General features: G+C 52.8%; 2 protein-coding genes across 3 annotated transcripts; both read left to right on the top strand.

Annotated features, from left to right (window-relative positions):
- The first annotated feature begins 2729 nt into the window (after positions 1-2729).
- Positions 2730-8025, top strand: LOC123132061 (pentatricopeptide repeat-containing protein At2g17140-like). Of its 2 annotated transcripts, XR_006464471.1 has the most exons (4): positions 2730-5257; positions 5510-5639; positions 7203-7291; positions 7973-8025. XR_006464471.1 is itself a non-coding variant. In XM_044551807.1 (3 exons), exons 1-2 carry the CDS (start codon positions 2769-2771, stop codon positions 5637-5639), a joined length of 2619 nt encoding a protein of 872 aa, XP_044407742.1. In that variant the 5' UTR covers positions 2730-2768; the 3' UTR covers positions 7203-7328. The 2 variants fall into 2 exon arrangements, 1 of the variants encoding a protein (XP_044407742.1); XM_044551807.1 differs by lacking the exon at positions 7973-8025 and having other exon boundaries at positions 7203-7328.
- Positions 7980-9027, top strand: LOC123132062 (uncharacterized). Its single transcript, XM_044551808.1, has 3 exons — positions 7980-8163; positions 8259-8421; positions 8529-9027. Exons 1-3 carry the CDS (start codon positions 8060-8062, stop codon positions 8934-8936), a joined length of 675 nt encoding a protein of 224 aa, XP_044407743.1. The 5' UTR covers positions 7980-8059; the 3' UTR covers positions 8937-9027.
- Positions 9028-14697: the final 5670 nt, after the last annotated feature.

Below are 14697 nucleotides of genomic sequence, written 5' to 3'. Positions count from 1 at the left end.
ACGCTTAACCATCTAGAGAGTAACAGCTCTCAAGAGTAATAAGTACAAGAACTCTCAACTTAGATCTTTGCGATGCTCAACCATTGTTTAAGTTATCTGACTCTTGTTTTTTCTCTCAGAATGATTTACTCTAATCTTTCGGAGAGAGTTTCTCAATCAATCTTCTCACACGCCAATTTTACTCGACACGTTCAATGGCTTGCAGACCGGCCAATGGTCAATCGACACGTTCCCAACAATCAGATTTCAAACTCACACGCCAATTTTACTCGAGGAACAAGCAAAGTTGACTCCTCACCTAAATCATTTCTTTTGCAGCCCAGAAGAACTTCGTCTCTGGCTGGCAATAAATAACTTTGCGCATGGAGATATTTCTTTTCACTCGCTTGGGATAAGTTTCGGTTAAGCATAAAACTAGACAAAAGTATCAAAATATTTGAACCCCTCTTAATAGTATGGTGATCCTATGACTCAAATTAAGAAAATTAAAGTAAGAAAAAACTATGTTTTCGCTTCGTCTTCATTCTTCTTCACTGCAGTCAAAATCTATCGGACCGCACTCCTTAGCAATTGCTTCACTTTAGCAGCATTTTTGGGGGTCTCCTCTAACACGCAATCTTCTCGGTAGCAAACTCCTCGAAGCTTAGCAATCTTCTCTCATGCACAGATAACACTCTCAGAAGTTTATAACAAACTTCTTCAAAGATTATATCAATCTTCTCCAAACTCCAGTGACTATATCTCTCTGTGTGCACTAGCAAACACATTAACCACTCACTATTTCTGTCCAACAATCTTCAAAACCTTCAGGGGCACTCGATTACACCAACACGCATCTATGGCCCGGCCGACACGGCCGAACTTTAGTGCCCGCTTGACCGACCCAAACGAATAAAAAACAAACACATTGTGTGTCTGTTTGAGTCACATGGTGGAGTTGCCCTTAGCGTGGTGATTGTTAAACAACTACGGTAGATCGGCGTTCTTTACATTCCGCATTCCTTAGCCTTAGAAATTTTGTCAACCAAAAACCCTTAGATTCGTTGCCATTCTTCAAAAAGAAATTATGGCCATCAAGTATTTGGAAGGTCATTTCCTTTGTGTTTTGCCAGAATCAAGTTGTTGTAAGCATGAGCTAAGAATGTGAGCATGTGGCAATTACACTGGATCGATTGGGACTCTCTGACCAAGCCAAAGATTGCGGGCGGGATGGGGTTAGAAAGTTGGAACTGTTTAATCTAGCTCTTCTTGGGAAGCAGGGGTGGATGCTAATAACGAACCCAAGTCTCTTTGCGTGCGAGTTTTAAAAGGAAAATACTTCCCCACAAGTGAGTTTATGGACACTACAATTCCTAAACATGCGTCAGCCACCTGGAGGGCAATAGTTGCAGGGAGACAGGCCTTGAAGATCGGCTTGGTAAAAAGAATTGGAGATGGCTCGTCCGTGTCCACTTGGCATGATAGCTGGATCCCAGGTCTCCTCTCGCTACATCCATCAGCTCAAATCAGAAATGCTAACATTCCTCATGTGGCAGACCTGATTGACGTTGAAACGGGTTTATGGAAGACTGAGTTGGTGAAAAAAAAACTTTACAACCCTAGAAGCTGGTGCTATTTTAAACATCCCTTTGGGTGTTGGAGGAGGGGCTGATTCATGGGCATGGGCTGCCGAAAAGTCTGGAAACTACATTGTAAAATCCGCGTACCGCGCTCTGGTGACCCATAACGAGCATTCAGCTCTAGGGGAAGGGACGGTGACAGAATCTTCAGAGACTCAGAAACAGTGTTAGTCTAGACTTTGGAAGCTCAAGGTTGTGCCAAAAGTTCGTGTGTTTTGGTGGCTAGTGCTACGAAAAATTCTAACTGTTGAGAGCAATTTGAAGCACAGACACATTGCTCAATTGGCACGCTGCAAAGTCTGCCTTTGATGCAGATGAAGACTTGTATCATGCATTGATAAAGTGCACACATGCAAAGATGTTCCGGAGAAAGGCGAGGGAGTGGCTCAACATTAAGCTTCTAGAGCTCCATACAGCAACTTGGTCTCAGGACATTTTGTGTGACTCCAGATTTGAGAAAGATTGCATCAAGATTAATGTTGATGTAGGTACCTCGATGCCTGGTGCAAGCCGGTCCATGGCGTCACTGACTCGCTTGTTGCAGAGGCTCTTGCCCTCCGTGAAGGTGTAGTCTTCGCAAAGCTTCGTGGCTTTGAGCAAGTACAAATGGAGACTGACAGTCAAGATCTGGTCGATCTCTGGAACTCGCGCCGTTCTTCGCGCTCTTTGATAGCGCCAGTGCTTCTAGATATTGAAGGGTTAGCAGATAGTTTTTCCTCTTTTAGTATTCATCATGTAAAGAGGCATCCTAATGTACCCGCCCACTTGTGTGCGAAAAATGCTTGCACACTGGAGATGACAGATTGTTGGATGTACTCTTCCCCTGGGTTTCTGGTGACTCGCCTGATGGCGGACACCGTTGGAGCCCGTTTGATTGAATAAAACCCTCCAGTTCCTTGCAAAGAAAAAGCATGTGGCAATTGTAGATTGGTGATCATGAACATGCATAGCATGGTTTTCTAGTGAGCTCACGATCTAGGATGATTTGGCCCCACAGAGCAGTGACAGTAGGACGATTTGGCCCCACAGAGCAGTGAGAGAGAACTGGACCGTTGACCTAACAGTGTACCCCACCGATCAGCCAGCCAGCCAGCGGGGGCACGTTTAAACCCTTTCCGCCGCCGCCCTCGCCGCGGCCGCGACCCTCCCATGTCCACCTCCCCCTCCGCCGCCACCCCCCTGCTCGCGCTCCTCCGCCGCAACGCCGCCAACCCCGCCGCCGCGCTTCGCCTCTTCCTCGACCTCTCCTCCCCGGCATCCCCTCCGCCGCCGCACTCCACCTCGTTCCTCTCCCGCCTCCTCGCCGCCGATCCCTCCGGCCACCCGCTCCTCCCGCGCCTCCTCGCCCACATCCTCTCCCTCCCGGACCCCGCCCCGCACCTCCTCGCGCTCCTCTCCGCCGCATCCGCCTCCCCGCGGGTCCCACTCGACTTCTCCCTCTCCGCCTTCCGCTCCCTCCGCGCGCTCCCTGGCCCCGCGCTCCGCCCGCCGCCCACCCCCGTCTACAACCGCCTCCTCCTCGCCGCGCTCGCCGAGTCCCGCCTCGACCTCGTCGAGTCGCTCTACAAGGATCTCCTCCTCTCCGGCGCCGCACCCGACGTCTTCACCCGCAACACCCTGCTGCAGGCGCTCTGTGCCGCCGGCCGCATGGACCTCGCACGCAGGGTGTTCGACGCGATGCCCGCCAGGAACGACTTCAGCTTCGGGATCCTGGCGCGAGGGTACTGCCGCGCGGGCAGGAGCGCCGACGCGCTTGGGGTGCTCGACGAAATGCCGAGGATGAACCTGGTGGTCTGCAACACGGTGGTGGCGGGGTTCTGCCGGGAGGGCCAGGTGGACCAGGCTGAGAGGCTGGTGGAACGGATGCGGGCGCAGGGGCTCTCGCCCAATGTGGTCACGTTCAATGGCAGGATCTCTGCGCTCTGCAAGGCTGGCCGGGTGCTGGAGGCATACAGGATATTCAATGATATGCAGGAGGCCCTGGAGCCAGGTCTGCCGAGGCCTGACCAGGTGACGTTCGACGTGATGCTCAGCGGGTTCTGTGATGCCGGGATGGTGGATGAGGCAAGGGTGTTGGTGGACATTATGAGATGTGGTGGGTTCCTGAGGAAGGTCGAGAGTTACAACCGCTGGTTGTCAGGATTGGTGAGGAATGGTAAGATCGGAGAGGCGCAAGAGTTGCTGAGCGAGATGGCTCATGAGGGTGTCCAGCCTAATAGCTATACATACAACATCATTGTCGATGGATTGTGTAAGGAGGGCAAGTCGTTTGATGTAAGGAGAGTGGAAGATTTTGTGAGGAGTGGTGTGATGACACCAGATGTTGTGACTTATACTAGTTTGCTCCGTGCTTATTGCTCGAAGGGAAACACTGTCGCTGCCAACAGGATCCTTGATGAGATGGCACAGAAGGGGTGTGCCCCAAATTTGTTCACTTACAATGTTTTGCTGGAGAGTTTGTGGAAAGCTGGTAGGACTACAGAGGTAGAAAGGTTGTTGGAGAGGATGGGTGAGAAAGGATATAGCTTGGATACAACAAGCTGCAATATCATTATTGATGGACTATGCAGAAGCAGTAAATTAGATATGGCTATGGACATTGTCGATGAAATGTGGAATGAAGGAAGTTTGTCTCTTGGCAGATTGGGTAGTTCGTTTTCAAGTTTAGCGAGTGATTCTTTCCTCAGCAAAAAATGTCTACCTGACCGAATCACTTACACAACTTTGATGAATGCATTGTGCAAAGAAGGAAGGTTCGACGAAGCAAAGAAACGATTACTTGAGATGATAGCAAAAGATATTTCTCCTGATTCAGTTATATATGATACCTTTATTCACGGTTATTGCAACCATGGCAAGACATCTTCAGCCATTAAGGTTCTGAGAGACATGGAAAAGAAAGGTTTCAATCCAAGCACAAGGTCATACAACTTGTTGATTTGGGGATTTCAAGAAAAACACATGTCGGATGAAATCCTTGAATTGATGAGTGAAATGAAGGAGAAGGGGATCTCTTCTAACGTCATGACCTACAATAGCTTGATAAAATCCTTTTGTGAACAAGGAATGATGAACGAAGCAATGCCTTTGTTAGATGAAATGTTACAGAATGAAATAGTTCCTAATGTGACTTCTTTTGGCTTGTTGATCAAGGCTTTTTGTAAGATTGCAGATTTCTCTGCAGCTCAGAGGGTATTTGATGTTGCTTTGAGTACATGTGGTCAGAAGGAAGTGCTCTATTGCTTAATGTGCGCCGAACTCTCCACTTATGCTAGGTGGATAGAAGCCAAGAACATTCTTGAAATAGCACTTGAAATGAGAATCCCTATCCAAAGTTTCCCATATAAGAAGATCATCGTGGGGCTCTGCAGTGTTCATGAGGCAGACCAAGCACATAGTCTTCTCAAGTTGTTTATAGCTAAAGGATATTCATTTGATCCAGCCACATTCATGCCTGTCATAGATGCACTAAGTGAAACGGGAAAGAAGCAGGATGCTGATGTACTGTCGGAAAAGATGATGGAAATGGCAGATGGTAATGTTGGTCATGCTGCTGTTTCTGGTGTGGTTACCACTGGAAGCCGGAAGCATGAGCATGACAAGTATGCTGAAAGTGATTGGCATTCCCTTCTGCACAGGTATTATCACGATCAAGTTTCTCGTTATGTGTTTACTTCAATCATCTGTTTATTTGATGCAATGATTCTGTAGCGCTTAGACTATGAAATATTGTTTAAATTTAGTAAAATAACCAAGGCATATTGTTTAAACAGAGTTTATTTGGATGCAAGGTTTCATCTTACAAGAAACACAAACTAACTCTAACAAGATAGTAAAGTTCACTTTCTCTGTTGAGCTGCAATGACTCTGACTTCATTTTTTAAATGCAGAGATGACAGTGCTCGCACGATTATGAAAATTACCAATAGAGTGAGAACAGGATGGGGCCAAAGAGGCAATATATACGAGCATAAAAGGCAGCAGGATGATGACATTTATGTACTTGAGAACAGTGGCTGAGTAAGTCTCTCATCACCCTAAAGCCCTAAATAATGACATGTATGGAAAGCCTGAGAAGTTGCTTGTGACTACAAACTCACATGTTTAGGTTGTATTGATTTCTCACCAGTCAACTCTGTTTGACTGTTCTACCATAGCGTACGCGCTTTCTGACCACCGGTGTAACTGAAACCCTTATAATATAGAAGAAAATAAATAGCCGCGGTGTATATAGGGAAACCCATTTGCATCACACACGCCTTGCCTGCCATCACTTTTGCCTTAGCTAGGTCTGTCTCTGTGCGCCACCGCAGCCTCTCTCGCTTGCCTCTCCGTGGTGCTCAGCTGTCGGACGGCTGCAACGGAGGATTGCTGTTGCTGGGTGTGCCGCCGCTGGTGAGTATCGATGTCTCTTTCTCTTTGTATTACCCCTCGCGCAGGTCACTGTTGGGAAAGGAACTTTGTGTAATACTCCAAATTTGGATGAATGGATATGGATTTTAGGCTGTAATGTGTATTGATCCAAGTTTTGGGAAAATTAGATATATGCCATTACAACTTTAAATGCCATCATATAGATTTTCAGACTGAGATGCCAATGTCTTCTTCCTTCTCTTCTCCTTCCTCCCTCCCTCACTCCTTTCCCAACAGTGACCTGCAACCGTGCTGGCCAGCGACGTCCTCCACTCCCGCCCCCCTCGGCAAGCGTGTCCAGCCTGCCGCTGGTGCCGTCCTCATGGTGTCCATCTTCCTCTGCCCCTTGCACCTACCATCTTGCCTCCATGGATGGGTCCCCTCCTAAGCTTCGATTCCTCAGGCTGTCTGCAACTCTTCGCAGCATCCTCTGCCCTCCCATGACTGCCATGGAATCCATCGGGAAGCTCCATTTTGAAGACCGCCTCAAATTCCTGCTGCCTTATCTAGAGGAGATGGGGTCCATGGCTGTTTTACTGAATCCAGCAGCAAGCTCCATCTCAATATTCCCCTTGGCCTCTCGTTGCCGGCTCACTGTCGGATTTAGAGGAGATGGGAGCCACAGAGCAACCAGATGCGGATGAGATGTGGATCGCAGAATGAGTTTGGATGGCCTTGGATGGTAATTCTAATCTCTGGGAAGAAATTGTGATGGGGATCCCATGCTCAGGCTGTGGCATTGAGGTCGAATCCATGTGGCAAAGAAAGGCAAGGAAGAGAGGTGAGAGAGGGAGGAAGAGACTGTGCTGCCATGATTGAGGAAAATGAGGTCAGTGGAGGGAGGAGAAGAGCAAGGAAGAAGGCATGGGCATTTTGGTCTGAAATTTTGCATAATGGCATCTTCAGGAGTATTGCAATGTTGTGGTGTCATTTTCTCAAAGAGCAAAATAGTGATGGCATTTCTCTGAATCGCCAAAGTTGCAATGTCATATATCTAAGTTTCCCAATTTACCCGCTTTATGCCCGAGTGCTACTGATCAGGAACCAATGTTCCACACTGTTCTGAGATGTGAACTAGTATGCCTGCAGTACTATATAAAGAACAGTTTGATTCGTACAGCCTACATAAAATTGTTCTGAACAATCCTTTTTTTGCTTGCTGCTGTATAGAGAGAAGATTCACTGGTGATTTGGAGTAGTTGCTGTCACGAATGTTGTGCACAGCGACATGCCCTGATGCTGTTCCAGATTGCATACTGGTGAGTACCACTCACCCAATTTGACTACAAATTTTGTTTTAATGCATTTTTTCTTTCTCAAACTTAGATATTTTTACTAGTACATGAGATGCTAGATAAACGTCTTAGATGCTAGTATATAAATTCACAGCTACATCGTGACAAAATTTCAGTTCCCAACCTCTGCTTGTGGAAACAAAGAAAGAGACATTTGTGCTTGCCTTTTTAGCACCAGCATATTTTTACTTTTTTTAGTGTATAAATCAGACCCTTTTCGCACCAGTACAATATTCTTCTTAATACAGACATTTCAAGGTTACATATTTTTAGCGCACAATCTTTTTCATATAGAATAAAATAGGTGGCCCTGTTCACTTTCTCATTCTTCGGCAACTAGTAGAATGCATCACTGTTCTCTAGTACGTCAGCAAATTTGCAGCCGTGCAGTGAACCAACCAATGGAAACGAGAGCTGGTTTGCTTTGACATCTGAGACCCCACGCGGAAGCTTAGCTAGACATCCATCCAACTATAATAAACTAGTAGTATCTCCTCTTGGTCCTTGCGTGATAGATTGGTTTATGCCCCCCACCGCTTCTCTGTGACCACAAACAACTTCCTTTCCGCCAACCGCCATTGCAAGTTGCTATAATTGGCTGTACTTACACGTGCTTCTGGTCTGGTCATCATCTACCTTAACAAGGCAAAAGGGGACGAGGAGGAGGATTGGGGTGAGGAGACGGAGGAGGGGCTCACGGGGCAAGGAGGGGGAGGGGCTGATCCGTCTGGCATGGGCATCGCCGGCCTCCCTTCCGACATCCTGGTGGAGGTGACTGCCAGAATCGCGGGGGAGTCGACGACGCCCCTGGACGACATCGTCAGCCTCAGGCGATCGTAAGTGACCAATTAATTATTCCTTTCCTTTCTGATGTTTGGCTGTGATTGTGAAATGATGCAAGGTGCTATATCATGCGCATGTATCTCTTCAGATGCAAGGTGTTCCGCGACGCGACGGCGGCGAGGGAGGTGGGCCGGTGCATGGCGGTGGACAGGGAGTGGCGTCTGCACTGGTGGGACAAGGAGAGGTTCCTCTCGGTGCTCGGGGAGTGCGCGGCCACCGGCAACCCCGAAGCGTCCTACATCCTCGGCCTGGTAACATCTGAAGCACAGATACTATCTTACAGAATTGCATCATGTTCAGTTGTTCACGCGCTAACCAACCCAACTGCTACGATTCTGACATTTTCTTCCTTTGGCAGGAGGAAATCTGCAACCATAGGGGAAAGGAGAGCGGGCTCCGGCACCTCCACCACGCCATGAAGCACGGCCATGCCGTCGCGGCCTACACCATCGGCATGATTATGCTGCGTGACGCTTACAATATCGAAGGCATCGAGGAGGCAATGGGATATCTGGAGGGATGCTCTGCAGCAAGAACAAAGAGCAAGATCAAGATTGCTTCCGTACGCAGAGAGGCTGCTTCGGTCATGAGAAGGCTGACGATGCGCCGCTGGAGGACGGCCGAGCCTGCCGCTCCCTGCGCCGACCAGCGGTGCGGGGAGATGGAGACGGCGGAGGCCTGGGACGAGGACGACGAACAGAGGAGGTTCTGCAGCCGGCTGTGCAGATGGAAACATGAATACCGCAAATTTGTGCAGTGGATTTAACGATTTGATTCATTAGTAGGCTGTCGGCCACTCTGCCGGCAGTAAAAGTTGTGAGACACAATTTCAGATTTATCACTTTATGCTTCTCCAATTCTAGATCTGCGATCCCAATTTTTCTCGTTCCTATCGAAGCTGGCTTAGCACTTTGCCATCCCCGGTGGTTAGGTAGTGATATTTTCTTGCGGGTCACTGGCTTGCGTGTATCTTTTTGGGGCTGCGATATGCTTGTATTTTGTGACATCGGTGCTTTTATTTCGGCCATTTTTGTGAATACTGACAAATCCCTGCCCCAACTCATTGTAGTGTCTCGAAGAGTACTTTTAGATCAGTTTTTCATATTCTTCAGCGGTTTGTGTCAATGAAAATGGGGTAGAGGTTATGAACCTCTCCCACGAGAGTATCATGGAGGGGCTGTTTTGTCACACTTGCATCGCCAGGAGGTGATGCGGTGGACGCATGATGGTGGGTCCCCTGCAGCCAGTTGGCATGGGCCCACCAGTCAGGCCAGGCGGACAAGTGGAGCGCGGCTATATAGCCAGCTGTAGGCCAGTAGACAGGGCATGTGATGTGTAATCTCTAAACTGAACCTCTCCCCACCTAATCTGTACCTCCTCCCTTGGCGAGAACCTTCTTCCCCAAGTCTTGATCTCATCCCCTTTCCCCTCCCATCCAATCCTGCGAGGATGAGTTCGTGACAGTTGGTAATCAGAGCTCAGGTTTTGCCCCAGAAATTTCGTTGCCCTCATATCCTCTCGATCCTGCCGTAACATCCATCGCTGCGGGTGCGGTCTTGCTTCGGCGAGATCCGCTCGAAATCCCCAGCGGGGTTGGCCTGATTTGGAGCAAGAGCGACGGCGCCGCCCAGCAAACCTTCCGCCCAGACCCGTCACATCATCACCGCCATGTCGGAATCCACGGGAGAGCTCAAAACCATGCTGCAGGCGCTCTTGAAGCGCTTCGATGAGACCACGCTCGCGAGCGACAAGCAGCGCGAGGCCCAGATCGCGTTCAACACGCAAGTCTCCGCGGATCTGGCGCACATCCGCAAGCAGCTGGACCTCACCCAAGCCGACGTCGATGAAGTTCGGCAGCAGCAGCGCGAGCTACCACCTTCGCCGCCCGCAGCCGAGCGCCACCGCCCGAACACCGCCGACCACCATGACGGCGACACCCAAGCCTCTGCGGTGACTTCGCTGGAGCACGACCGCGGCGCTCGTCCTCAAGGCCCAGCCGTCCGCCTCGCCAACAACGGACCACCGCTGCTACCCACGCGGCACGCCCTGTCCTACGCGGGCGTGGGGCAGACGAACGCGTTCGTGGCGGGCCGCGACGCGCACACCGGGCAGCGCGAGGAGTACACGGTCAAGCCACCGAAGCACGACTTCCCGCACTTCGACGGCGACGCGCCCAGCCTCTGGATCGACCGCTGCATCACCTACTTCGACCTCTATCGCGTTCCTCCACACAGCTGGGTGACAACGGCGTCGCTCTACATCGACGGCCACGCCGCACACTGGTACCAAGCGTATCGACAGACTCATCGCTCGCCGTCGTGGCAGGAGTTCACTGCGGCAATCATCACTGAATTCGCGCCTGACGAATTCGAGATGGAGATGCATAAGTTGCTGCAACTACGCCAAACCGGCTACCGGACGGCGTTCGAGACCCACATGTACCATTTGCTCGCCTCGATGCGTCGCTCAACCCCAAGCTGTTCATCACCCAATTTCTGCTGGGCTTGCGCGACGAGTTATGGGTTGCAGTTCGCCTTCAGGAGCCATCAAGCATCACACGTGCGGCGGTGTTGGCCCGGATCATTGAAGAAGAAGCCAGCACGCAACGTGCTCGACCACGGATCATTCCGGCTGGGCGACCACCTCCTCCACCACCACCGCCACTGCCGCTTCCTCCTCGAGCCGTGGGGGCGCCACAGCCAGGCGGCGCTGCCGCCCCCAACGACGACCTGGCGCACGAGCGACAGCTGCGGGAGCACCACCGCGCCAACGGACTCTGTTTCAAATGCGGTGATCGCTACTCCCGCGACCATCGATGCAAGCAGGCCACACAACTCCTCACGATTCAGGTGGGCAACTACGGAGAAGTACTGAGCGATGACGCGGTGCACGCCATGGACCTGCTCGATGCACCGGCTGATCAAGACCCTGAACCAGAGTGCTGCGTGCTCTCCACCCACGCGGTCGCCGGCACCGAGTCGCCGCGCACCATTCGTCTGCGCGCGCTCGTCGGCAATCAAGTCATGCTGCTGCTGGTGGACTCAGGGAGCACGCATAGCTTCATCTCCCAGGCGTTCGCCGAGCGCGTGCATGCCCAAACCATTCCCGTACCCACGGTGGAGGTCTGTGTGGCCAACGGCGAACGCATGACCTGCAACAGCATGGTGCAAGGGCTGAACTGGTGGATTCAGGGTCACCCCTTCACCACCGATATGCGTCAACTAGAGTTGGGCGCCTACGACGGCGTGCTCGGCATGGATTGGTTGGAGTAGTTCAGTCCCATGAGCTGCCACTGGCTCGACAAGACGCTGACATTCGAGTACCACGACACAATGATCACCCTGCAAGGTGTTTGACCGAAGCAGCCCGAGAAAGTGGAGGAGATCGAGCCCGAGCAGCTGCGCAAATGGCACGCCAGCAATGACATTTGGTACATGGCCGTGCTGGATTTGCCCCGCGCATCAGAGCCACCTGCAACCAAAATTCCACCAAGTGTTCAGAGCGTTCTGACGGACTTCGCCGACGTGTTCGCCGAACCAAAGGGCCTACCTCCTCACCGCCGCTACGATCACGCAATCACCCTGGTGGATGACGCGCGCCACGCCAACTCGCGCCCGTACCGCTACTCGCCCCTCCAAAAAGACTAGATCGAGCGCCAAGTCCGCGAGATGCTCGAGTCAGGCGTCATCGAGCACAGTATGAGCCCGTTCGCCGCGCCTGTGCTGCTCGTCAAGAAGAAGGACAGCACCTGGCGCTTTTGCGTCGACTACCGCTGGCTCAACGACGCCACGGTCAAGAACAAATTTCCACTGCCCATAGTCGACGAGTTGCTCGACGAACTAGCGGGAGCGGCCTTCTTCTCCAAGCTGGACCTCCGCGCTGGTTACCACCAGATACGCATGCGCGCAGGCGACGAAGAGAAGACGGCGTTCAAGACACACCATGGCCATTTCCACTTCAAGGTCATGCCGTTCGGGCTGACGAACGCACCGGCCACGTTCCAATGCCTCATGAATGCAATCTTCGCCAAGTACGTGCGTAAATTCGTGATCATATTTTTGGATGACATCTTGATCTTCAGTGAAACTCTGGAGGAGCACCTGGAGCATCTTCGCCTCGTCCTCGCTCTGCTCCGCGAGCACCAGCTTTACGCCAAGGAGTCCAAGTGCTCGTTTGCTCAAGACAGCATCTCCTACCTCGGCCACATCATCTCCAAGGACGGCGTCGCCACGGACCCGGAGAAGACTCAAGCTATGGTGGCATGGCCGACCCCTTCATCTGCCACCGAGCTCCGCGGCTTCCTCGGCCTCACCGGCTACTATCGCAAGTTCATCGAGCACTACGGCATCATTGCCAAGCCGCTCACGAGCTTGCTAACCAAGAAGGGCTTCGAGTGGACCGAGAGAGCGCAGGTGGCATTTGACCTCCTCAAGCGCGCCATGGTGACCAGCGCCAGTGCTCGCGCTCCCAGATTTCGCACGACCGTTCGTGATCGAGACGGACGCTTGCGACACTGGCGTGGGCGCGGTGCTGGCACAGGAAGGGCACCCGGTGGCGTTTCTCAGCAAGGCCCTAGGCGTGCGCAATCAGAGGCTGTCGGCGTACGAGAAGGAGTTCATCACCGTCATGATGGCCATGGAGAAGTGGCGCGCGTACTTGCAACGGGGCCCGTTCACCATCATCACGGACCACAAAAGTCTCTGCAACCTGCAAGATCAGCAGCTCGCCACTGATCTGCAGCGCAAGGCCATGGCCAAGCTGGTGGGACTCCAATTCAAGTCCCGCTATCGTCGCGGCAGCGACAACGGCGCCGCGGATGCTCTCTCTCGCGTGGGTGCGTCTCTGAACCTAGATGCGCTCTCCATCTGCCAGCCCGCATGGGTTCAAGAGGTGGCGAACTCCTATGCCACGGACGCCGAGGCGCAGGATCGCCTGGCACGGCTCGCGATCCACAGCCCCGACGATGACAGGTACGAGCTATACAAGGGACTCATCCGCAAGCAGGAGCGCTTGTGGATCGGCAAGAACACGGCCTTGTGCACCAAGATCATCAGCGCTCTGCAAGACAGCGCGGTCGGAGGCCACTCTGGCGCGACGGCCACCTACCAGCGCATCAAGAAGCTTTTCGTGTGGGACGGCCCGAAGACCGACGTCACTGACTATGTGCGGCAGTGCCCAGTCTGTCAGCACGCCAAGCACGAGCAGTCCAAGCCGGCGGGCACGCTCGCACCCTTGCCCGTGCCGACCGCTCCCTGGCGCGACCTCACCATGGATTTCGTGGAAGGATTGCCGCCATCGGAAGGATTCGATTCTATCATGGTGGTCGTGGATCGCCTCACCAAATCAGCGCACTTCATTCCGCTTCGTCATCCCTTCAAAGCTCCTCAGGTGGCCAAGGTTTTTTGGGATCATGTCGTCAAGCTGCACGGCATTCCAAGCTCCATCGTCTCCGACCGCGATCGCGTCTTCACCAGCGCTCTCTGGCGCGAGCTCTTTGCCAGTGCGGGCACCAAGCTGCTCTTCTCCACAGCATACCACCCCCAGACGGATGGCCAGAGCGAACGCGTCAACCAGTGCATGGAAATGTACTTGCGTTGCGCGGTGCACGACGCGCCCAGGCAATGGCGTCGCTGGCTGCCGACCGCTGAATTCTGGTACAACTCGTCGTTCCACTCCTCGATCAAATGCTCCCCCTTCAAAGCTCTGTACGGCATCGAGCCCAACCTGGGCGCCATGGCGCTCTGGGACGACAAGACGATGCCCATGATCGACGGTGAGCCGTGGGACTGGGGCGTGCACACGGCAAGGCTGCGAGATCACATTCTGCGTGCCCAACACAGATTCAAGAAGCAGGCCGATCAGCATTGCACGGAGCGCTCCTTCGAGGTGGGCGACAGTGTTCTCCTCAAGCTCCAACCTTATGCACAGTCATCGGTGGCGAACCGGCCCTGTGCGAAGTTGGCGTACAAGTACTTCGGGCCATTTGTGGTGCTCGACAAGATTGGCAAGATGGCCTACAAGCTGGAGTTGCCGGCGGACAGCAGAATCCATCCAGTCTTCCACGTGTCCCAGCTCAAGCCGTTCACACCGAACTACACCCCGGTCTTCTCCGAGCTGCCGCGTCCTCCAGACCTCGCCGGCCACGACGACGAACCGGTGGAGATCCTGGAGCGCCGCATGGTCAAGCGTGGTAGCAGTGCTCTGGTACAGATCAAGGTGCGCTGGCGCAACAACGACACGACAACGACGTGGGAGGACTACAACACCTTACACCGCCATTTTCCTCTAGCACCGGCGTGGGATGAACCTGAAGACGCCGAGCAGCACGCTGAACCTGAAGACGGCGCCCGTTCTGAAGGAGTGGGGAATGTCACACCTGCATCGCCAGGAGGTGATGCGGTGGACGCGTGATGGCGGGTCCCCTGCGGCCAGTTGGCATGGGCCCACCAGTCAGGCCAGGCGGACAAGTGGAGCACGGCTATATAGCCAGCTGTAGGCCAGTAGACACGGCATGTGATGTGTAATCT

This window comes from Triticum aestivum, chromosome 6A (assembly GCF_018294505.1).
Source record: "Triticum aestivum cultivar Chinese Spring chromosome 6A, IWGSC CS RefSeq v2.1, whole genome shotgun sequence".
In the NCBI taxonomy this organism is placed as follows: Eukaryota; Viridiplantae; Streptophyta; class Magnoliopsida; order Poales; family Poaceae; genus Triticum; species Triticum aestivum.
Note: the sequence above shows the minus strand (reverse complement) of the source record. Positions and strands in the feature narration are given on the sequence as shown.

Coding starts and splice junctions, on each gene's coding strand:
- LOC123132061 (XM_044551807.1), top strand. CDS start 2,769: ATGTCCACCTCCCCCTCCGCCGCCACCCCCCTGCTCGCGCTCCTCCGC. Junction 5,258..5,509: donor TGGCATTCCCTTCTGCACAG/GTATTATCACGA, acceptor TTTTAAATGCAG/AGATGACAGTGCTCGCACGA.
- LOC123132062 (XM_044551808.1), top strand. CDS start 8,060: ATGGGCATCGCCGGCCTCCCTTCCGACATCCTGGTGGAGGTGACTGCC. Junction 8,164..8,258: donor ATCGTCAGCCTCAGGCGATC/GTAAGTGACCAA, acceptor GTATCTCTTCAG/ATGCAAGGTGTTCCGCGACG. Junction 8,422..8,528: donor CGTCCTACATCCTCGGCCTG/GTAACATCTGAA, acceptor TTCCTTTGGCAG/GAGGAAATCTGCAACCATAG.